This window comes from Cryptomeria japonica, chromosome 1, assembly GCF_030272615.1.
Source record: "Cryptomeria japonica chromosome 1, Sugi_1.0, whole genome shotgun sequence".
Taxonomy (NCBI): Eukaryota; Viridiplantae; Streptophyta; class Pinopsida; order Cupressales; family Cupressaceae; genus Cryptomeria; species Cryptomeria japonica.
In genome coordinates this window covers 664,864,995-664,890,476 of record NC_081405.1, presented here as the reverse complement: position 1 = coordinate 664,890,476, position 25,482 = coordinate 664,864,995, and the positions used below count along the sequence as shown (strand labels likewise).

Below are 25,482 nucleotides of genomic sequence, written 5' to 3'. Positions count from 1 at the left end.
GGAATCAAGGAAGGTATTAAGCAGGCAGGAAATAGACAATGCTTATGGATAATAATGCATGTGATAAACACAAGACAATGTGCAAGGCTGAGAACTTTGACAATATCTATGGCAGTAAGGAAGAGAATGAGAGAGACTAATGCATTCCATGATGTAAATGAGGCAATATGATGACCAATGTGAACATGTAAAAGGCAGAGGGAAAATAAATACTTACATGTGGTAAACTTGGTGAGGCGACCAAGCCTTCGGTGACTAGAGCTCGTGTCCCAAGGTTCAATGGCTTTGATTGAGACTTTGGAAGGGAAGAGGTATACTAGCAAGTCAGGCAGGTATTTATGCAGTGACTTTGATATTGGCTTGCAGCAAATTGTCAACTCCAAATCTTTAAATCTTGTGCTATTGAATTTCTTGTCCTGCTAAGTGAATTAGAAAGCTATAGGAAGGCTTGCTGTAATTCACAAGGACAGATTATTTGGTAATTCCTGTTCAAGAAATGGACTAAGCATGAAGGTATAATAAGGTTATCAAACCTCATGTAAAGTATAAGTTTATATTAATCTTTCTTTTAAGTTTATATCCTTGAAAAGAAAAATAAAGTTTTCCTGAGGGTTAACCTAGGCTAATTAAAACCAATGTAATCAAATAAGCACAATCAGTCTCAATTAAGCATTTGGTAAATTGATGCTTGATTCTTAATGAGTGGAGGGTGAGTGCCAAATGAATATGGATTTGGAATTTATCTCATAGATGAGATTTGGGAACAATGTCTCTTTGCCAGTAAATTGCTTGGAAGTTTGTTGTAGATCCTTATTTTGTTATAGGACAAGTTCAAGAATTAGGGACAAAGTTGTAGTTGCAGATTTGTAGTGTGGGTTTAGACTCATCTTGGCAATCAATGGGATTCTACTTTGCAACTTCACTTGGTGTGTACTACTAGTATGGTTTGCATTGCTTGAATGGTTTGGGAATTAGTGGTATTTAAAAATACCGTAAGGATTGTTGATTAGTTATAGGGAAGCAAGCTCTAGATTAACTCCTATAAATTGAACAAGATTAGGAATTGTGGGCAAGTACCTAAGTATGTAAATTTGTTACTCTTTTTATTGTACCAAATTGAAGTGTGTTTCCTTTAATTACTATAAATGCTCTAAAATGATGTACTTTTCAAATGCTCTAGTAGATGATTAGGACTTTATTAGAATGTATGCATTGAATTTCTTTGAATAGTAGCACATAGCATCAAATTGCACTCAACGTGTGTTTAGTTGGGTCAAGGTAAGAGGGTGAATGGGGCTAGTTGGTCAAATTTGAATTTTAAATTTTAAAATGGAGTGGACAAGTTTGCAATGGCAAGGTTGCCCCCCACAACTTATGTCTTGGAATAGGCTAATAGTCAAGTCCTAGTGGCAAACAACTAAATGGAGGTAGATGCATAGATAGGTGATATCCGGGTAGATAAGGTGAATCTATAAGAGAGAGAGAGTGTGTGTAAATGGATAGGGTAGTGCTAAGCATATAGGGATACTACATAGTTCCACGGAGTTTCTTGATGGAGGGGCAGGATTTGGGGACTGGGGACCAAGGGCCTCAGTTTGGGGACGACAGGGGAATGGCGATGCTGATATATATATACTACTTGAAAAAATAGTTATAAAAAATGTATAAGAATAACAATTTTGAATTTTCAAATGAAAATTTGGCAAATTAGTAAAATAGTAAATAGTAAATGGTAAATAGTAAATAGTAAATACAAAAATACTTGAATACTGCTAAAAGTTCAAGTGAACAATCAACATTAACAATTTAACATTGAAGTTTGAACAATGGAAATACCAAATTCGAAATTTATATTATATTCAAGATTTCACAAAGATTATTACAATGAGTACAATGATGTAAAAATTACAAAATGTAGTGAAGTGAGGCCGCTAATCATTCCCAAACTCCTCATTACTAGAATTGCTGGACTCTACGTGGTCAAACTCTGCCAAACTAATACCAACCAGCCTTGCCTTTGTAACTGTAGGTTCCTCATCAATTTGTGTTGGCTCCTCTAGGTCTACATCCCATTGTGTTGTGGGGTTCTCTTTGTACAAAAGTGTCTTGCGGTCAATGAGACACAAAGCATTTTGTATAGCCACAAGCTTCTTTGCTTTCCTAGAGGTGAGTTTGTTGCTCTTAAGAGAGTGGATGAAGCTATAGGTAAACCAGTTCCTCTTATCAGTTGAAGAACTAGAAACTTGAGATAGCAATCAAATGGTTAGAGTGTTGGTTAAAGAAATTGGTCCATGGAATTCCACCACAAAATTCAGTCTTGTTCCATAGTTGCCATATCCATCTTGGCCCCCTTAGAATGACACCTAAGAGTGGCAAATTTTGTCCGCTCAATACGAATGATGCTGGCCTCTACATGATCATAGATCTTTTCAATGGCCCTACGGAACCCTGCCTTCACCTCAACATCCTGTATGGGTTTAACTCTACCAGGCCTATGCTTGTACCATTTGGGGTTCAATGCATAGGCACCATGTGCAAGGGAATGTTGAGCTTCTCCCATCTCCTATGAATGATTGGCTGAATGTGCTCATGTAGAATGTTAATGTGGGATCCTTTTCTTACATGGTAGTCCTCATTTGATCAAGCATAGTATCAATGCACTCATACACCTCTCCAAGGTTAGGTGCATTGACATCCCTATATCTAATGACATGGAAAATTGGAGTAATGATGGAGACTATAAATTTTGCATCACTCAAAAAAGCATCACTCTTCACTACATCCTTCACCCTCCTCCCTCACTTTGTCTTGAACTCAGGCCACCAATTCCATTTAGTTGTCTTAACCATTAGTTGCAATGCCTCTTGCAACTCAAGCATTCTCAAATTGCCTCTTGGTTTCAGAGTTTTCTCAATTTTATGTTCTTGGGATGGGTGTCTGAGAAAGCCATTTTCGGCAGTGAAACCATTTGGCCTAGGTCGATTTGGAAGGATCATAAATTTTTTTCATTGGATTTAATGTGTGATTTTTATTGAAATCAGTGAAGTCTTCCAAGAAGACTGATTTCATTCACTCAGAGGTTTTTAGTGACATGAAAATGTGATGTTATTGGTGTTATATTCTGGTAGAGGTGATGGATGACAAAGACATGTACTGGCTGGCGAAGGGTATCTGGCGATTAATATATTGAATGATTTGAGTCTTCCTTTGGACAAAAATCTGTTTCCATGAGACGTATTTCATGAGCAAATGAATGTTGGGCGGTAATATAATTGTTGTCCACGATGTCAGATTCGAAGTCAAGAAATTTAGTTGGCTTCCTCAGATAAGGTGACAGGATTGAAACTTATCATGGCGTGAATACAATCCTTCCAATCTGTTGGCATTTTCCCATCGATATCCATATTCCAGACTATGGTGCATAGTGAAGGTGACAAGAATGATCTGTCCCTGGCATAACAATATATGCAGCAAGGTTTATGAGGATGATACGTCATTGGCATGACAATATCCTTTTGACATCCTTAGATAGAGTATCCTCTATTCCAGGTATATTGGGGATTGAACAAACATCCGATTCATAGCATAACATTCATATTTTTTCGAGCCATCAGGTTTATTGTCACTATTAAGAGCATTCTCTTTGATGCATGGGAATTCTTGTTTGGGCGTGAGATAAAATAGTATCTTTATCTGAAGTCGTCGTTATATGAAGGATGCTCATCGGAGAGGTTACTTCATATTGTGAGCAAACCATGGTCCTGGAATTCTGAATACTAAGTATGGGGTGCTGAAGGTCAAGATTGCTTCTTATTGCCCAGCGTGCACTGCTGCTGGAGATGTTGGATATGTACTCAGCGACTTTCATCGCCGAGTCTTATGTACTTTGTCATCAATTATGCTTGATGCTGATACTTTAAATAAAGTTCTATGCACATTATTGGCTGCTAAAGGAAAGGTCAGAATTTTATATAATTTTCAGCATTTGGTTCTCTTGCAATATTGGAATAAATGTTCTTTCTGTTCTTCCATTTTGCATATGCTATTGTTACAGTATTCTCAATTAAACATTTCAAATACTATTCTAGTAACACACAAACAACAAACTCAACAACATATGTAAACTCAGAAATGACTGTGACTGAGTAGAAAGTCCAAGAACAAAAATTGGAAGGGGTCTTTATATAAAATTTCCGAGTTTATTGTGCTAAAATGAAAATTCAAACTAATTTGTCAATCAAGGATTTCACTTTTGTTTTCTTACTTCAGGTTGCACGAAGCACAAAAACAGAGGATACACAAAAGTTTCAGCCTAGTTTGACAAAAAAATAAATTCCAATGTTTAATCTTGATACCAATTTACAATATTAACAATGAACAATGAATCATTGAATATACACTTGCAGCATGTCTATGAAACTAATGATAAAATTAAATTTTGAATATGAAACTAATAAAAACAAAAATAAATTCAAAAAACAATTATACAATCCTACCTTATACTTGAAAAATCCTTCCAACTTGGTTTAGAATCCCTCCTCTTCCTCTTCTTCTTGCTCCTTCTCACCCCTCTTGCACTTGCAGCAGTTCAATCACACTTTCACTTCTTTACTCACTCTTTTGCTCCTCTTCAACCTAGTCGCTGAAATGAGTAAAAATGAGGAATCTGGAGTGTTTTATAGAGTTTAAGAGGCATTGGTGGGGCTCATTGGCCATTAAGGTTCAGCTTTGGGCTTTGGTTTTGAGGCAAAATTAATATTTTTTTTCACTTTTTGGCCTGAATAGCGTGGGAGTCTTTTGGGCATCCTTGGGATGGTTGAGGGATGCTTGGCCATCCTTGAGATGTCCCGACGTCCTTGCCGTCCCAACGGTGGTGGTGGTGCGGTGGAGTGACATACCCCTCTTGTCCCAACGTCTTGAAGATGTTCCCATCTCTAAAATGCTTGGATTTGGGGGGGGGGGGGGGAGGGGGCATGTGTCTCCGTGGTTCAATGGATATATGTGTCTATAAATGTATAAAAGGCTAGGGGAATGAGTGCAACTTTGCACAAGATTGTGCCATTTGTCGTTATGTACAATTATAAAGACATTACCTTAAAGTAGGCATAAAACTAAATCATGACACACCAAAACAATCATTACAATAGAGATTAATCATGACACACCAAAACAATCATTACCACAAATTGAGATAAATCATGACACAACAAAACAATTATTACAATAGAAGTGCTAATACTAGAACATGACTTTGGAGTGCAGTTTGAATACATAATAACAAAGAAAGTAAAGACATATGCTTACAATTTTAAATTTATATGTGGTTTTCGATCTATGTTTACTTCATTGATAGATTACCAAATATAACCATGAGCTGTGTAGAATATGACAAACTCAACTGTTTGCCCATGATGTATCTGTTGTAATAATTTGGATGCTTCTTAAAGTCCAATGAAATATTGTAAATCATCTGTATACTTAAGGAAACAAATCCTATTTAAATTTTTAATTATGTTGATCGTTGAATGCATTTATGGTTGTTTTGAATATGGTTGAATTATATAAATTTTACTTCTAATTTACTGAATACATCAAAGGGCTTTCTACAGGCTTTAGCAGTAGCTCAAATCATGGATATGGCTCTTGATGCTAATGACATGCCCAAGGTCACAAAATGTATAGGAATATCTAGCACTTACCTTGATAAGCAGAAAATGGACAAGAACTTGCAGACTGGATTCCACTCCATCTTCCTTGCTCACTTCTCAGCAGCGTGGGTTCACACTAAGATTCTTACATTGGGTGTTTCGGTCCTTGAGCATGAACGCAGGTTTAGTTCTAAAGACCAGCTCTAAAAGAAAATGTGTTCTATTTCAGAATATTTTAATTAGTTACCTTTGCCGAGTTAAATTCTTGTTATTAAAACTCTGTGATAGGTATGAGGAAGCAGTTGAATTACTGAAGAGCCTTTTAAGTAGAAACTGCTGTCCTGGACAACGAGGCTATTGGACTCTCAGATTGTCGGTAGATTTGGAGCATATGGGGCAGATAGAGGAAAGTCTGGCAGTGGCAGAAAAAGGTATTGGTGATACCTGGGTTCGAGCTGGTGATCAAATGGCACTTCAAAGATGCATCCTACGGTTAGGCAAGCCACCTAGAAGGTGGAAGAAACCATCATTTGCAAAGGCTGTGGGCAGAAAAATCAAAGAGGTAACTTGAATGGTCATTGCAGTTTGATGATCTGAGAAATTAAAAGGTTTTCATTGTTTTTTAACTTCAAGTAGACCATGGAACTCAAATCTTGGTATTTTTGTGTTGTTTAAGCTATTAATTTTATTTACTGTGATTTCAAAATAACGATTTTAAAATCTACATCAGATATGAGCATACAATAGTACATCTGGGATGCAAAGCAAATAATTATTAAAGCATGCAAGCTATGTAGTGATACTTAAGAGAAGTTTGAGCTAATGAGTTGTAACTTTCCAAAAATAAGGATAAATGTCATACACATGATTATTGGAGCAACTGGGAACATCTATATTAATTATGCAAGACTATATTGCTGTAAAGAATCAGTCATAAAACAATGCGTTTCCCACCCTTTGATGAAACACTTGTATGGTTAGATTGTTGAATACCTATAGAGCATCACTAGATACCTGCAATAATTTTTTGTGTCAGTTTATCTATCAGTTTTATTTACGTGCGAATTGAAAATACCGATTTTAAAATCTACATAAAATACAAGCATGCAATAATACATCTGGGATGCAAAATAAATAATTGATTAAAGCATGCAAGCTATGTGGTGATATAGAAGAAAGTTTGAACTAAAGGTTTAGCAACATTCAAAAATGAGGATAGATGTCATACCCATGATCTATGTCATAGGGTTTGCCGAATATTAACCATTAAATTTGAAATTCAGCAAACATCATTGCAATTCCAAAAACATGTTTAAATTCACATAATGTTCTTTTTATATGAATTCATCAGGGTGCCTTGAGCATGTTGTGTTGCTGCTGTGTTCAGAAACCCTTGGTATATGTGTTTTTTACTAGTCACTATCACCTCTTGGTATAAAAAGCAGCCAGAATAACAGAATTTTTTTTTGATACTTTGTCACAGCTATAAATAAAAATCCTGCTGTGGTGTAATAACTATCCTTCATAGGAGTTAGATAAAAATACAATACCAGAGGTAAGTAGAAACCAAAGCATCATGACCATAATTAAAGAATACCTGATGACATATGAGAGCTTGAGTTGTTACATCTTTCAACTGGTTGCCTGGGTTCATGTGCTCAAGGCAAGGGTGCAACAAACCGAACCAAGTGGACTTAGCAAGTCTATCTAGGAGAGCATTTCCAATATTATGATGCCAAAGTCAGAGACATAGGGGAGGGGAAAATAGAATCTGAGCTTCTACAGGAGATGCATCCAGCTCGCCTAGGCATGTAGTCATGTTTGCAATCAGACAGCTAGGGAGAGGACTATGGTGCATCCCATACTGCATTGGGGGTCCATCCTCATTCCTAAAATTCTAGTTGGCTGAAGTGAAATTCACACAAAGCTATGAACCTTTTTGAGTTGTTGGATTTAGATGCTCATCACCGCTAGGCCATTGGTGACAAGTTGGTTCAACTTGGAATAAGGTAGTTCTTGACATGTATCACCTAGGTGGCCTTGTTGAACAATCGACTAACCCCTTCTTGAATGGGTAGCTCTTGGCATCTATCACCTCCAAGCTACCAGTGAGAATTGACTAACCCTTGATACAACGGTTAGCTCTTGGCATCTGTTATTTGCGTGCTATTGGTAACAATGTTTAAACTGTTCTTGTACAATAAGGATAGCTCTCAACACTCTTCACCTCAATGCTATTGATAGAGGTTGGCTAATCTTGAAGAAATAACAGATAGCTCCTAGCATCCATCACTTGCATTGTACAAGTGATAGCTAGCAACTGCTCTTGTATCATTTTTGGTTTAGATTTGTGGTCGGTCATCTATTAGCCAAGTATCTTAATAGAGTTTTACCTGGAGTATTGTTAGGATGGAGTGTATTATGAACAATTTCTAGCATCATTCTACCATCTCACACTTCAGTTCTAAATTCACAGTCTACTCCTCCTAGTAGGTTAGGCACAATCTTTAACTCTACATGAGTCCAATGTTAGGGGTCAATTGGAGGCTTCTTGACCTTGATCTTAACAAGGAAAAATCTATATTGTTTTGGAGCAAGGCTATTTGCTGCTGTGGCTACTCTTTTACTTAACTTCAACCTTGCTGTAGAGGGTGTGAAGGGAGTAACAATCTGTAGAATCAATACATTGAAATCCCATGGTCTAGCAAGAATATAGGGGTTGGTCCCAAATTCAAGGAACATTTTATTCAACCAGCCCTTATGATTCAGCCCTACCCTTGCAACTCCATCCCATATTTGAGATTAGTGAACCATGGGGATGCGTCCCCCCCGCCCCACCACCCACAACCTCCGCATTTCTGGGACGGGGACTGGGCGTCCCCCCACTGCCCCTCCACCGGGATGTTCAGAGATGTTGAGGATGCCGAAACGTCTCTAGGACGTCTTGAGAATGCCCAGGCATCCCTCGAGCCTCTCAGACGGCTGGAAGTCTCCTGTCTTGGGATGTGAGGAAAAACTTTTTTTTTTTTTTAAATGGTGAAAATGGAATCCTTGTCTTTAAGTCGGTCTCATTCTCTTCATCAGAATATATACATGAAATATAACACTTAAGTCTTATACTTTAATTTATATTTCATGTATATATTGGCAGGATGTTTGAGGGTGGTTTGAAGGAGTTATAATGCAGATTTCAGGTTTTAGAAGATTTATAAATTTTCAGACTTCGTCAAATTTCAGTAATCAGCAAGCTCCTACCAGCATTCTCTCACTCTCTTTATCTCCTGTGAACTCTAGACCTATCTCTCTCCCTATCACTCTTCCTCTATCCCCTCTCTCTATCTCACTCTCTTCTCTCTCCCCCCAGATCTAGACCTATCTTTCTACATCTCTCTCTTTCTCTCTCAGCCCCCAACTCCTGCAAGGGGCTGCTACCCTTAACCTCGTTTTGGTGTTGCCCCCAAATCCCCATGAAACTATAAATCTAAGCAAGCAATAGGCCAATGATGAATCATGATCATAAAAATCTACATGATACATATCCCTTGGTTGCAAATATCTGCATGTTTCATTTACAGTTCTTATACTTATTCCTTACACATATTTTTATAACTAATTTTTCAAGTACTATATGTATTTGTGCCACCACCCCCCCCCCCCCACCACCCCCCACCGTCGTCCCCAAACTTAGGCCCTTTGCCCCCAAAACCTGTCCCCAAACTCCGTGGAACTTTGTTTGAGATTAAGGTTGTATTTTAAGGAAAATATTAGCTGATTTATAACATCTAGAGGCATAGGTTTACTATTATCAGACCTTTGAACAGTAATAGCTCAAAGGTATTTAATTGTCATCAAATCAACCATGTCTAAATTGACCACAGGTTGCCAGGGAACCAATCAATATCAGATTAGTTCCCAGGAATGCTTCAACCAGGAGTTTCATCATCAAGACTAAATTTGGGGTCCAAGTATTATCACATTCTAACTTCAAGTGTAAGCTATGCAATGACAACTACATGACCAACATGAATATACATATATGAAAAATACACAAGGAATGCTTACAACCACCATTGATATTGTGAACTAATAACCCATGGTAACGCAATCCGTTGGCACATAGTTGTGGTATACAGAGTATTATTTTAATACTGTTCTACGGTATCAAAGGCTTATAGAAATTTACCAACCCACTTGACTTCAATGGGGGTTACTTAACCTGTCGCTTCTTAGGGCTATATCAGGTGAAATAACGTATGCTGTTGCTGTGAGCATTCACATAAAGGAAATAGTATGATTTTTTAAAATCACTGGGATTCACTCCAAACATGAGAGAGTAGAATTATAAGGAATATTTGAGCATTATATGATTATTGTTTAGGATCCTTGCATAGTATTTATCCAAGCAAGTATAGATAATCTATAATAGAAAAGTCAAAGGAGAATGTAAATAAATTGATTTTTTTCCCTTTTCAAACAGTTGGGTAAGACATAATTTCTAATAGTAAATGCTTTCATAGTGAGAGTGAAATCAGCATTACATAAGTATCTTAAACATGTCGTGTCATTAGAATTTTAGATCTGTAATCTATTTCTATTTGTAATCATCTCGCCACTTAAACCTAAGGAGGAGATTTGGACAAGGAATTAAAACCCATAAATATTCATCTTAACCCAGGTCTGACATTCTCTTATTCATATGGATTTATCTAAATATTTGTGACTATTTTAGGAATTGTGGGTGCAAAGGAGGGCTAGCTCACTTATGTTTAACCCAGATGCATTATTAATGCTGGTTTATTCATATGTTTGATTCAGAGGCATTGGCAAGCAACAATCAAAATGTAGAATTGTTACATCCTCTACACCATAATCTGAAAATTGTTTGCAACCCTACACAATTGAAATATTGGAATTAATTAAAATTGTTTGAATTGCATCCAATCAATGCATTTGAGCTTCAACATATGTATTTCAGCAGCTGTTAGCATGTCCAAAGAGCAATATTCAATGCCTGGTCAATTACGTTGAAAATCTATCTCTGAAAAGCATCCAAACAGCCATGCTCAGCTTATATTTGCCTCTGCTAACTTGTGCCAGATCTAGTTGACCCAAGACAATCCCATTTTCTGCCTTCAAATCTTTGCCAAAATAACACTTTTAAGGAGGTTGTGAGGGTTTTGCTCTGCCTTGCATGCCATTTCTCTTTCCTCCGATTTGAAACTTTGGACAGCAATGGTTGGGATGTGTAATGTCCCCTTTTGGGGATGTGTTGACGCGGGAAAAGTACGTGCTAATCTTTTGGTCAACACAAAATAGAATGCTAAGTATCCTATCCTCTCTTGAATAAGGAAATCCCTAATGCTGTTTTGAATGATCAAAAGGGGACAACCTCAAAGTTCCAACTGTTAGGTCTTGACTTACATGGGATAACTCAGCAGTGATGTGTTTTGCTGGTAAACACGAGGGGACTTACAAATGTAACAAGTTGGTTTGCATTTGACGATGCTTTGATTCTTAAGCTGGGAAAATAAATGCAAAAGGATAGGGTTTAGGAATCCCAAGGACAATGATAGTAACAGTTGGTGTGGCAGGTAGACAGACTTCAAATAAACTAATTCCTGCTTAGCCAGTGATACACTCACAACTCCACAGAAATAGTGCAAGCTCCTAGGAAATAAAAGATTTTCAGGCTATGGATATTCATTCAGGCGCCTATTTTTGGCGCAGCCTGAGACAAACACCCACAGTTGAACTAAGAACAGTATTGGGTTCAGACCAGCGTTACTGGGAGACGCGTCTCCAGACCCCAGGGACGCATCTCGGAGGCTAGTACACATCTCCCGTCTCCAAAATGTCTTTGGAGGCGCCATTTTGAGAAGGATGCGTTGGAGATACGTCTCCTAACGTCTCCTGCATCTCCCGTTAGAAAATATGGCGTCTCCCATGAAAAAAACACTGCAAAACGATTTTTTAAAAAACCACGCCCGGATGTGTCACAGTTGCATCGGAAAAAGGACGACGAAAACCTAACTATCACGGGTGGGCTGCTTTCGTTGACTTTAAACCTAAATGACGACACTAAAAACGCAGCCTGCAAAACTCCCAGCGCTAAACAGTAAACGGAAACCTAAATCGCAAATCGCAGGTGGAGAAAAATACGGTCCAGTTGAGAAAAATCACGAGGCAGGTGTTTTGTTGCAATTTCCCATCGATCCAGGTAGATTTCCGTTTCATTTCAGTTTCGATTTGCATTTTTCTGGGTTTTTTATTTGTCTGATTTCTTGTAATTTTCATTGTTTTCAATGTTCATTTTTATTTTTAAATTTTGAATAGTATTATTTATTAAGTAATAGTAATAGAGTTTTACGGTATTACTTATTAAATAGTAATGCAGTATATTACTGCGTTACTATTTAATAAGTAATACAGTATTAGACTATGTTACCCCAAGTTTCCGGGACGGGGGGACGGGGGGACGAGTTTCCGGGACGGCAAATTTTTTTGCCAAATTTGGGGACGGGGGGGGGACGGCAAAGGGGACGGCTGTATAAAATATAGGGAAAATTTAAAATATATAGGAAAATTCTAAATGTTCATATGAAAACATGGATAAAGCATGCATCTATACATTATATTCATATGAAAACATGGATATAGCATGTGTATGATACTATGAAAACATTTTAGAATGCAAACATTGAACATACAACATTATCAATAGACTCAATACTCAATATGCACTCAGAATTCAGAATTTCAATTCATTCACATTGTCAATATGCATATCATAATAGATATTAAAGAAATAAAATACATAATGGAGCCTAATCAGACTCAGAGGTTAAATTTTCACTACTTCCATCAGCGCAGTTCCCCCCTATATTTTTTGACGGGGGTTTGGGGGCAGCGCCCCCAACTTGGGGTCAAGGGGCATCGCCCCTTGCGGGGTCAAGGGGCAGCGCCCCTTGCGCGCTCCCTGTCGCGATACAAGGTGGGGTCGAGGGGCAGCGCCCCGCGAGGCCAAAAATACTTTTATTATTTTATATAGGCATCGGGTGTTATTTTTCTATTGGCAAAAAACCCTTCATGAGATATTTCACTCCCTCAATTACGCAAAAAATATCATTAAAAAAAATTTGAAAATACGACTTTTTTTATTTTAATATTTTTCCCTAGCCCTAGATGTGGGGGACGTCTGGCCGTCCCCGGGACGGCTGGGACGTCCCCAATCCGTCCCCAGCCGTCCCCGGGACGTACGGACGTCCCCCACAGCTAGGGAAGCCGTCCCCCCGTTTCGGGGACGTCCCCTCAAAATTTTGACAATTTGGGGACGGGGGGGGGACGTCCCCTGGCCGTCCCCAAGTCCCCGAAACGTCCCCGGGACTGGGACGGGGGTTTTCAGGTAGGGGACGCGTCCCCGGGTTTCGTAGGTATTAGACTATTAGGATTACTTATTAAATAGTAACACAGTAATATACTGCGTAACTATTTAATAAGTAATGCAATATTACTGTATTTATTAAAAATTTAAAAATAAATATTAAAATTCTTAACAGATTATAAAATTATAAAATTAACAATTTTAATTTCAATTTTCAAACTGATACTATTATAAAATAAAAAATTTATATCAGACTGATACAAATTTAACAAATTAACAGTCTGATACAAATTTTTAATTTAACAGTCTGATATAAATTTAATAATTTTATAAATTTAAAAGTATGATTACGATACATTTTTAATTCTAACTATCTGATACAAATTTTAACAGTTTTATAACTGTCTGATATAAATTAAAATAACAAATTAATTTTTTTTTAACAGTTATTATTATACAATTTGAACAGTCTGATAAATTTAAAACATCAAACCTGGTAATAGTTTTTGAATTTTTATTTTGTTTTGCTTCTTGCAGATTGGAGAATGTCAGGGGGAGGAAACAAGGCTTGTACCCCTTGTGGAAGTATGTTGACCGTGTTCCAGGGCCAAAAGGAACAGGGGGAACAGCCACTATTAAATGTAAACTTTGTCCTTTGGGATGGAAAGGTACCTACACGAGGGTGAAGGCTCATTTCCTTCACCTTCCAGGAGATGGTGTTGAAGATTGTACAAATGAGTCAGAACGCTATGAGGCTGTGAGGGAGAAAGAAAGAGCTGATGGGAAAGTTTACAATATGAGCTCCTCTCACGTTTCAATCACAGGAGCAACTAGAGAGCCAGAGGTAGATGTGTCTTCTAGTGTTGTAGGAGCACAACAGTCCGAGTCTCACAAGAGACCACATACTAGCATCTCGAGCCCCATTGGAAAGCTATTTGATGTGCAAGGTCGAGAAGCAGTTGATGCAACAATTGCACACTTCTTTTATGCAAATGGAATACCATTTAATGCTGCTCGCTCACCTTTCTATTTAGAGATGGTCCAAGCTATCAATAATGGACCAGCTGGGTATAAACCACCTGGGTCTGAAAAGCTTGGCACAACTCTAATTGACAAGGAAAAAACTCGATTAGAGCAACAAATTGCACCAATGAAGAGAGTGTGGTCTACAGAAGGTTGCAGTATAGTGAATGGACGGGTGGATAGGTGCTAGAAATCGTCCACTACTTAATTTCATGGTGACATGTAGCAAAGGGCCTTATTTTTTGAAGGCAATAGATTGTTTAGGGCAAGAAAAGAATGCATATTTTCTTCATAACCAGCTATGTGACAGCATTGAGGAAGTGGGGGCATCACATCTAGTCCAAGTTATTACCGATGCTGCCCCTGTTTGTAAAGCAACAAGTATGATGTTGCAAAACAAGTACAAGCATATATTTTGGACACCATGTTGTGTGTATTCATTGAACAATGTACTCATATATTGACAAGTTCCAGTGGGTTTCAGACCTCATAGAAAAGGGCAGAAAAATATAGATGTTCATATGTAACCATCACCACACACAAGCCATTTATTGTACTTTTGCCAAAGTGGAACTTCTCAAACCAGCTGATACATGGTTTGCTTCTTATTTTATTCTTCTTGACTGCCTTTGTGAAGTCAAAGGAGCTTTGTGTTCCACAATTGTTAGTGATGCATGGGCATCTTGGAGGCAATCTGCATCAGATATTGCAGTTGAGGTGAGAGGTTTGGTCCTTGATGACCCTTTTTGGGCTGATGTGAGATTTGTTGTGGATTTTATTAGGCCCACATGTGAGGTGATTAAATTTACAGACTTAGACAAGCCATGTTTGGGGGAGGTTTATGAAGAAATAGATTCCATGTGTGAAAGAGTAAAAAAAATAACTGATGCAAAAGATCCTTTTTTATATCCTTTGATAGAAGAAAAGTTACATGGAAGATGGAACAAACTCAACACACCCCTTCATTGTGCTGCCCATGCCTTAAATCCTAAATGGCATAATACAAAAGAGACCAAAAAGAGGGCTCCACATGAGGGATAGAGAGGTAATGAAAGGATTTTGGGCTGCAGTGAAAAATATTTATGGTCAACGTGAGGATGCCTCAATCATAACGACTCAATGAAATAAGTTTTCACGTGGGCAAGGTGATTTCTCTTCAGTGGAAGCTTTATATGATATGCGGGCAAAGAAAGATCCTTTAGAGTGGTGGTGGAACCATGGAGGTGAAATCCCTGAATTGCAATCATTTGCAATCAGATTGCTCTCACAAGTAGCTAGCTCTTCATCTTGTGAGAGGAATTGGAGCACTTATGGTTTTATTCATTCACAAAAGAGTAACCGATTGGGGTCAAAGAAAGCAGAGAACTTGGTCTATATTCATAGCTCACTTCGTCTTCTCTCTCGTGTTGATCCTGGTTACATGGAGGGTCCTTCAACAAAATGGGACCAAATTGCACTTGATAGAGGAGTTGCAGCCATGGGGGATGAAACGGTTGAACCAGATGGCCTTAACGAATTGCCCCCAGTTCTACTACCATCAGAAGAACTTGAGTTAGAGAGTGACGAGTATCTAGAGACCATCCTAGCTGAGGACCTTCATATGGTTGATCCAGACATAGCAGAGTAGATGATAGATTTCTGATTTTTGTTTTTTTTGTTTGTGTATCAGCATCAAACTATCAATGTTTTTGAATTCCAATTTGTAATGATGCTGCTAACTAATATGAAATATGAAATATGTAGTGTGAGTTTTGAACTTTTCAGTCTTTTTGACACAATGACATTTGACATTTACGTATTTAAACTTGAAAGTTAATATTGATTTGTTAAACTTTTCCACTATTCTTGTTTTCAAAATTCTATGTTATGATATTTACTGAAAATTATAAAATTATATTAAAAAAGTAATTTGCTGTCTCCAAGTACCCGTATCCTATTTTTGAAAATTTGCCGTACAGGTACTAGTAACCGTACCCAAGTACCCAAGTACTCCCGTCTCTTGGTAACCTTGATTTAGACTAAGCATACATGGCAACCTACAGTTAGCAAGCCTCCAATGGTATGAACCTAAAATCAAATCAGATACCCTCACACTTCACCATTAATATCATTGGACACAGACTGACCAGATGAAAAGAAACTATGCAAACAAATTAGGACAAACAACAAAACACCATGCTTCAATGTTCCATTCATTTGTTCTAATTGCCATTACAACAATTTTTGTTCAGCAGCTCCTATTCTACTTCTACTCCTAATTTGTAAAAATCCTAACTATCTAACTGTTCTAACTCCTAAATATCTAACCCTTTACAAAGAGAGAGGCACTGGTCTTTTATAGATTTTACATTTTGAATCAGTGGCCAGGATCTAATCCAATGGTTTTGATCTGCTTTCTAGAAGCCCTGACAACTTTAACCCATATCTAGTAATTCTCATAACTCCCGAACTTTGTCTTTTCAACCACTTCAGCTACCTGCAACTGTTCTCAATCAATTTTGCTAGAAGACAAGACTTCACTGGGCTCAAGGTAAATCAGATAGCTGAGTAATAACTAACCTATGTCCCCCTTTTGTTTTGAATTACATTAATGGGGCCCACAGGTAATCATTTTACAATAAAGCAAATCTGTTTTTACAAACAAACTGATTTTTTTGTTGTTTCCAACTGTGCATTTCTGATTCTGTATGTCCTATAGCATTTTGAGTGTTTTGCCTTCAATCCCGTGCCTTAAGAATGACATCGCTCTGGCCTCTTGCACCGCAATGGTGGTAGGGGTCTTTGCTTGTTCAGCCCCTCTTGCTCCATCTTTGGCTTCATGAGTCGTTGAGATGCCCTTCTTTACCATCATTCGATCATCTCGCACTCCAAACCTGTAAAGACAAAGAAAACTCCTTGATCATTGTTGTCAATTGATCTTAAACACATAAATAAATGCTAACAAACCCTTGTGTCTAGAAAATGAATGCTAACAAATTACGCTCTCATCCTTCTCAATCTGGAAATGTTCTCTAAGACTCTGTAAAGGTATTTTCAGGAATGCCTCTTCCTATCCTGCGTAGCTTTGGATGAGGGGAAGTTTGTGTCTTAAAAAGGCTACAATAAGGGCCTCTTGGAATTTTAATGCTTTTTGACAAAAACGACCCCACAAAAAGGACCTCGGGGGTTACCTCGAGTTTGCAAGGTCGAGATAAATAAAAGCAAGTGATTACGTTTTGAAGGATGCTGAATTTTGTTTGCCTTGTTTTAAAATATTTCACAAGCTTTAGCAAGATTGGCGATTTCATTCCTTGGTTTTGCTTTAATAAAAATCCGAACTTTACTACTTTTGGGCCTTTCAAACAATGAAACTCTTAGTTCGGTACTTTTTATCAGTATTGGGAGAGCTTCGAACTTTATTATTTTGCTTGATTAAAACAAATCAACACTTTTGGTGTTAATTTTGGGGTTCATAAGGGCAAAAATAAAGATGAAGTCGAACTTTATTATTATTTTTTGATCACTGAAACACTCAATTCGGTAGTTTCTACAAGGAAAACAAGTTCAAAATCGATACATTTTGTATTTTGGTTCTTGCGTTTTGGGGAAAGCCCAAACTTATTATTTTTTCTTGATCTAAGCATTGGCTTCTTCTCATCATGTTAGCATTTTTGGGGTCTAGTTTGGTGTGGACGAAGACGTCAAAAGAAATGAGTCGAATCTTTTGTTGTTTTGATTTGAGCCCAAACGTTATTATTGTTTCGACTTTTAAGCATTGTGTGGGCATTGTTGGCGGGGTATTCTTTGGGCTTTTTGTCGCCTTTGGAAGGCGATACAAGACTTTCATTTTAACGCCCGATCCTAATATTGTTTCGACTTTTATTTTGCCTTATGAATTCGTTTTGATTTTTCTCGGGATTTGTGACGGGGTTCATATCGGCTTTGGAAAGCCTGTGATAGCAAAGATCGATTTCATTTAAATGAAATGCCCGAATTTTGTTTCTATTCACTTTAAAAATACCACCGAACCACTTCAGTAGTTTTATCGGCAAAAACAAGGATGAGGAGAAGACGCACATCCATGCTGAACTTCTCCTCTACAAAAATTTCAACCCTTTCTCATTCCATAGTGCGACCTTGGGTTTGATTTCGGGATTGTTTTTGGCTAAGACATGTGCTGAGACAAATGATTTCGTGATTGAATAAATTGAACATATTTGCCCTGCATTGAACTTAGACTTTGACCATTATGCTGCTCTGAAATATATTTCGGGATTTTTATCGGGGTGTTAGCAAGTAAACACAGAAAAAGAAGATTGACTTTGAACAGAGCTCCCTCTCTCTCCTACGCAAAGCAGGCTATAGGGAAGTGGGGTCCCCGTTAGAAACGATGGGGAGGGGTGTGTGTAGCACAACAAGATGTTCCTTAAATCTTGCCCTAAAATCACGTTCAATTAAAATAAGAAATATAGCTCATTAAGATACAATTTACCAATTAACAATTTCCTTTCCAACATACAATTTGGTTTAACCCCTGCAATAATGTTAGTCAACATTTGAAATATAATTCATAAGGCCAATTATTTCCATAAGGGTTAGGAACTATGTTACCCTGAGTTTTTGGAATGGGGGGATGGGGAAACGGGTTTATGGGATGGATTTTTTGTTGGACATTTTTGGGGATGGAGGGGACGGCTATATAAAAAATAGGGGAAATTTAAAATATATAGGGAAATTTGAAATTTCAAATATATTCATATGATAACATTGATAAATCTAAAATCAATTTGCATAGATCACCAACTGTATTTGAATTGTTCACAACCAAAATATTGTTGCTGATATAACTAAAACTTCTGACAGTGGAAGTTAGGCAATATGAAAGCTTATGCAATGTTCAGATTTAAGTACCTTAAATATTAATAACAATATTGGACAGGAAACTGGAATAACACCTTAGATGATGAGCATCCCTACACAATCTGCACTAACATAATTCTGCAATCCCTATTACACTATCTGTACTAATATAAGTCTGCAGTCTTTATTACACAATCTCAATCTACACTTGCAAAATATGCACTAGGATGCTGCTAGGACAGCGATCAATGATCAAGCTCTGTACATTGTTATGACATTCATTATACACTATGAACCCAAGTTAGATCTGAATTGGGGTTAAATATGCAGCATTGCCTCCTATGTCAGGGCTTTTGAAATATAAGTTATAAACCCTCCAATGATCCCAAACGCTTCCCAAACTGCTGTTCTGAATGGTGTGAACTGTATGTGGAAGCTTGGAAACTGCTGTTTGGAATCCTTTATTTTGCTGCGAGGTGTGGGGGCCACTGAACAATACAATAAGTCCTTTTTTTTTCCAAAGCTGGGTGAGTTTTTTTTTTTTAATGAGTGCAAATTTGGGGGGACAGATGGTCGTCCCCGGGACGGTTGGGGGCTATCACCCCAACTTCCCCCCCCTCCCCCCCAGTTTCCTCTGCTGTACCCCCCCAACAGGAAACGTTTCTGCAATTTTTTTGGGTTTTGGAAACAGCAAGGAAACGTCCCCCTGCCATCCCCGGACCCATTTCTGTTTCCAAAACGGCTAGAATTATGCTGGATACGTGTCCTTAGGTTTCACTGGTTAGGAGTCCAATAACATATAATTGCAAATATAATCAATCACATTAACAATCAAATAGATATTTAAGTTAAATAGCATCACTCATTGGGATCTAATCTATACTTGTATTTCCAAGAATCAACCATTGTAAGGAATTGAGAGGAAAGCATGATTGAGCGCCCAACACAATTTGCCACAGCTAAGCCCAAGGGCGTGGAGCATCCAACCAAGACAACTTGACCCCTTGGCCCCCCTTGGCCCACAAGTGGTAGGACCTCTAATCCATCCAACTTGGGGTGGTCCACTTAGAGGGGGGACCTGTATTTGCATTCTCAACCATGTCTCCTTATAACCATACATGATTGTTTCTTTCACTTCCCACAACAAACCAACACGGGGATTGGAAAGGATAACACAAAGGGTGCTCGGAACCATTTGCCACAACTAAGCCCAAGGGTGCGGAGCATCCAACCAAGACAACTCGACCCCTTGGCCCACAAGTGGCAGGAACATCCAACCAAGACAATTCCATCCTACTTGGGGTGGCCTACTTAGAGGGGGAACCCATATCTGCTTTTCCAACCGTATTACCTTGCCAACCCCTACATGATTGTTCATAGGAGAATAAATTGTTTAAATAAATAATTATAAGAGTCTAGATGGATTAGCAATTCCCATTCATAATTATCTTAGTACTACATATGAGATTATATGTTAAGAAAGACACTTATATTGCATGCCAATTACTTGCTAGATGATAAGTCTGCTATTTGCATGTTCTAGATTGAAGTCTTCTGTTGCAGGTTATCTACTAATGATCTGACTGAATTCCTCAATGAATGCGGGTTTTATATATAAAAACTTCTGCTCTGATTCAATGAATGCAGATTATATGTGTAGAAGAACTTCTAATTCCCTTTGATCTGCTATTTCTGTTTTTAGACAATCTGATCTGATTCTCCCTGATCCCCTTCTTGGAGGGATTGTTTTTCTTTTTATACCCTTTCATTTGGACAGGGTCGTGTCTCTTCCCAACATCCCTTTCCCCTTGGCAAGAGTTGCGTCTCTTCAAACTGAGCGCTTGTCTTAAATCTCATGTCAGCTCCTTAAGGAATTATTATTTTGCTGATGTCTTTAAACTAGTCGGCCCCTTTATTTAGTTTTAGTCGGCCTTTCTTAAAATAGTCATAGCCAAATTTAGTAGTTTCTAATTTGGGTTGGCTATTTCTCATAAAATTTATAGATTATGCTCTTATTATTAAGGCTGCAACCCAGAACTCAGGTGGGGCAAGACAGGATACCATGCTTTATTAGTGGCATTACTTCCCTTAGTTTCTCCCAACAGTATTAAGGAGTGATCCTTCATTAATGCTTCCTTACCTACACGGTTTTAGGGCAAAAAAACCATGACCCATTCCCTTTTTCCCCCAAATTTTCTTTTATGCATTCCTTTCATATTCTTTTATATTTTATTTCTAATGTTATTGCTAAATATCAATAATTATGTATATATGGTCATATTTATAATATTATCATTATTATATGCCAGCACATATAATTATGTTTTAGTTTATTTCTACACCTTATTCAACAATCAGTTCAAAGGAGTTGATCCTTGGAGTGTGGTGTTTGACACTCAATCGATGGAATCTAGTGGATCAATTTATAGAACATCTACGAGGTGAAAAGGTATAATTAATGATCACTCCTAAGTGTACTGATTGGCTAAGGGTTAAGTTTGCATCATGCCTCTTAGTGAGGTACTCACAGTGGGATGATCCTTCTAATTGTGATTAAACTTCAAGGATACTGAAGTAAGGTTTAATGGCATTGGGATTATTCTCAAGATGAAGTTGCTAAGTCTGCATGGTTGCAACCCTGTATTTGCAAAACCATTCAATTTCTCATACATAATTCACCACAAGATCATTAGTATCTGGTTAGTCTGGAAGATAACACACATAATTAAATCATGTCATGAACAGAAACTGAAACAAATTAGTTCATATCATTTTTAGTTTGTTTGTTCAATGTGGCGATTAGTGATAAAATTATTAATGCTATTGCATTTACCATGGAAACCATATAAATAGTCAAAATCATTGAGTATGACTCATGAGTATTGTTCAAACATTAAGGTTATTGCCTAAGTCCAAATTACATTGGAAGATCAAGCATTTAGCACAAAAGAAAATATGGAGTTTGCAGGGACACTTGGTCATTGTGCTGGCATTACCTGATGAGCAACAATAGGATTTGATGGCAGAAAGCTCCTTTCCCTTGTTTCAAGTGTTTTGAAATCATGTTTCTTTTTGAATTTTTGGACATGCATATCATGGCCACCATGAATTCCTTCTAAATGGATCCAAATCCACAGCATTTATATATTTAATAAATATTGATGTAGGCCCCTAAGTATAATGCCTTATAATGTTATTATAATGCTATAAACTACAAATTAAATAAACATCTATAATAATTTAGCAATGTGAAGGATAGCATAACATGTACAAAAACAGCTACCCAACAAAATATTGTTATTTTTTTATTATTATATTTAATTTCATTATAAATGTAATTTAATATATTTATTTTTATTTTTTATTTTTTATATTTGTCCAATTTAATCACTAATGTTTTTTTTTTTAATTTTATCATTGTCGAACTTGTACACGAACATGAACCTTGTGACATAGCTCATGGTTAGTGGAACAATAGGGAATATCTACATTAAATATGCAAGACTCTGTTGTGGTAACAAAATAGTCATAAACATTGCATCTGCCACACTTAAAGAAGGAACAGCCGTATGGTTAGATTGTTAACCACCTACAGAGCAACACTAAATTTGTACATCAAATCTTTTTAATCCTTTGACCTCTTGGTGAGACCATTGTAATCCGTTAAAGTCTTCTTTTTGCATTAGTTCTGAGTACAGGTCTCATCTTGAAACTCAATTTGATTCATTTGCTATCATTCCATGGGGCATATTTGGAAATGGAATCTTACTTCTTTGAGAGTATAAATTGCTTGCTGAGGAGTTGTGTTCTATCTAGCTTGGTTTGTTTATAGTATCTCATTGACTGCCACATTTCACGAGCATTATTAATCAAAACTGCAGTGGTTTTTCTGGAGTTTTGTTGTTGCTTGTGGGATTCTCATCCTTTTCCATTGGTGTTCTTTGACTTTACAAAAATAAATATTACAGGGAGGAGATTAGAACAAAATTTTATCCTATGCTTTTGTTTCAGACCTCTGATTTACAACATATAAAGAAAATAGATTACATGAAAAATTGTTTGCTGAGTGAATTTTGGAATTATGAAAACAAAATTTCTTTGCCATTAATTCAATATTCTTTAGATGACCTTACAAACATGTCACTGCATGTGATACAACTATGCAATATTGTTTGTGAAGATGCTCTATTTTGATGTGTGTGTCTTGTATATATTTTGATAAGCCACACCTCTGTGGACAGGTCTTTGTCAGGGGCAGACCTCTTAATTCTGTTATAGGAGCAAAAAGCATATTTTATGGATATGATGGGCAGCAGTGCAGTGTAGAAGAACTAGCTCTTCAGTATTATGCTGGAGAGCAAGGCGGAAGCTGGCAAGGAGTGCATTCAGAAGGTAGCATTTGGACGACATATTTTGGCCTCCTTATGTGGGATGTCCTCTTTTCTGCTGTTCCAGATGTTTTTTGGACTCCATTTCAGGTGCAAAATATTTTTCATGTGTAAGGTATGCTTTATTATCAGAGATAGCCTCATGTTTTAGAATGATTTTAATGTATTTGCATTCTCTTCACATGGCCACAGACTGCACCGCTTGACCTACGAACAGATTCCTTTTACCCAAGTAGAGAATCTCTCATAGAAAAGCAATTGAGCAAAATACAAATGGGCAAGGCAGATGAAATATTGGCTTCGTCATGGGAGGCATACTATGGAACTTCTTGCCAAGGAGTGAATTGGGAACGCTTTTCTCTAACAGATCTCCAAACCATTGCTTCGTGTATTGGAGGACCTGGTTTAGCTGCTGTTTGTAAGCTTCTAGCAGAAGATTATGGCAGCTGGTCATCAGGCATGCCAGATCTTTTGCTTTGGCGCACTTTTTCAGATAAGGAAGATCTTCCTTGTATGGAATGTTTCCATTTGTTGTCTCATGGTGAAAGCTCAGAACCTTGGAGTTGCTGTTGTCAGGATACAGCAAAGAAACTTGGAATAGTTGGATCAAGAGGAGAAGCCAAACTGGTAGAAGTGAAAGGTCCGAGGGACCAACTTTCAGAGCAGCAGCGTGCATGGATCTTGGTTCTCATGGATGCTGGCCTTTCCACCGAGGTCTGCAAAATTACTGAACTGCCCAAGGAGACTGAATGATTGACCTATCTTTGTATGATTAACTTATTATTTCGCATGGGTGTGTATGCACATGCCCCTTAACCAACCATATAATCCATTTATAGCCAATTATAGAAAACATTTATTCTTTAATTTGTTCTAATTCAGAATATTTAGATGCCATCAAGTTTGATGCGATCGTCCAGTCATGTCGAGGTTTTTAATTCAAAAGAATGGGTTGCAAATCTTTCATAATGAATTATAACAAGTTTGCAACACAAGAATAATCATTCATGAAGTCTACATCTCATTGGCTCTTTGTGGATGAATGTATGAATTAGCTAGAATCCCCAAATGTTTGCAAATTGGTGACATATATATCGAGCAGGTTGCCTTCCCTAACTATTATAATAAAAAAACCAAACGCTTGTGGATGATTAACATGTACTTTCTTGTTCTTCAATTTGGTTTCATCCATTGTTCTTTATATGAAAGCATTGATCCAGAAATGAATAGGTTTCTTTGAATTTTCACTTTCTAAAAAGTTCTTTGGATGTTTATTACTTTCTGATTCTCTTGGCTGGATATTCAAAGCTACCGTGCTTAAAAGTCTTTGAAATCTCTTCTTGGCATTCCTCTGTTGCTAATGTATTAGTGTGTTTTTGTTATATCAATGGCACTAAATCTTATGATAGATCCAATAATAAGAATATATCTTTTGGCATCAATAAGAGAAGTTTCCTTAATGTAACTATCATGTATACATATTTTGAAGATAAAAACCAACATAATACATATGTATTTTGGATCCTTAGTGTGGACGTGGGATCCACTCCCATTTATAACAAACTCAAATAAACATCTGACTTGGTATCAACCCTATGAACAAAGCTGCTGAAATATTAATAAATTTTCCTCCCACACTTGGGTAGCAAGTTTTAAAGTACTATAGAAACCTACTAAGACAATCACTCTCTTTTTGAATGATCCTAAAGGTATCTGATGCTTTGCTTTACTCGAGGAAGGTGCCTTTTTCTTTTTAACCAGTCCAATCTCGACCAGACAACAACAAAGCTTGCAAGTTAGATTCTATTGAAATTATATTATCCTCTTTGCTCCTTGAAGTCTTCATCTCGAAATTTGACTTTGCTTTTGAATTTAAAGCAGTCACTATTCCCAGTCTTGCAAGGGCCTCAGGTTCCAGGCTTTTCCTTGGATTATTGGGCTCAAATATAGCCTCAAGCCCTGTAGAAACCTTAACAAGTGCAAATCCATTATATTTAGGCGAAATAGAAGGGAAAGTGCCGTTTGAATGAGATTCATTGGAGAGAACATGGTGAGTATCAATCCGAGATAAATCCCCAAGAGCAATTACATGATGAAACTCAATGCATCTCCACCAAGTCAGATTTGCATATAATAGCTTGCCTAAATCAGAAACTTTTTTGTTTTGTGATGATTGGTGTTAAGATTTGCATGTTATGATAGC

The 25,482-nt window shown here is 37.4% G+C and overlaps 1 protein-coding gene across 2 annotated transcripts in view; it reads left to right on the top strand.

The window, feature by feature from the left end:
* The window catches only part of LOC131071969 (fanconi-associated nuclease 1 homolog), a 102,659-nt gene extending 78,219 nt beyond the window's left edge, over window positions 1-24,440 (top strand). For both annotated transcript variants that reach the window (XM_058007961.2, XM_058007962.2), the window contains 4 exons: window positions 5,610-5,830; window positions 5,937-6,210; window positions 23,133-23,369; window positions 23,472-24,440. In XM_058007961.2, the coding sequence (XP_057863944.2) occupies window positions 5,610-5,830; window positions 5,937-6,210; window positions 23,133-23,369; window positions 23,472-24,032 (1,293 nt within the window). In that variant the 3' untranslated portion in view covers window positions 24,033-24,440. The remainder of the gene's footprint in view (window positions 1-5,609; window positions 5,831-5,936; window positions 6,211-23,132; window positions 23,370-23,471) is intronic.
* Window positions 24,441-25,482: the final 1,042 nt, after the last annotated feature.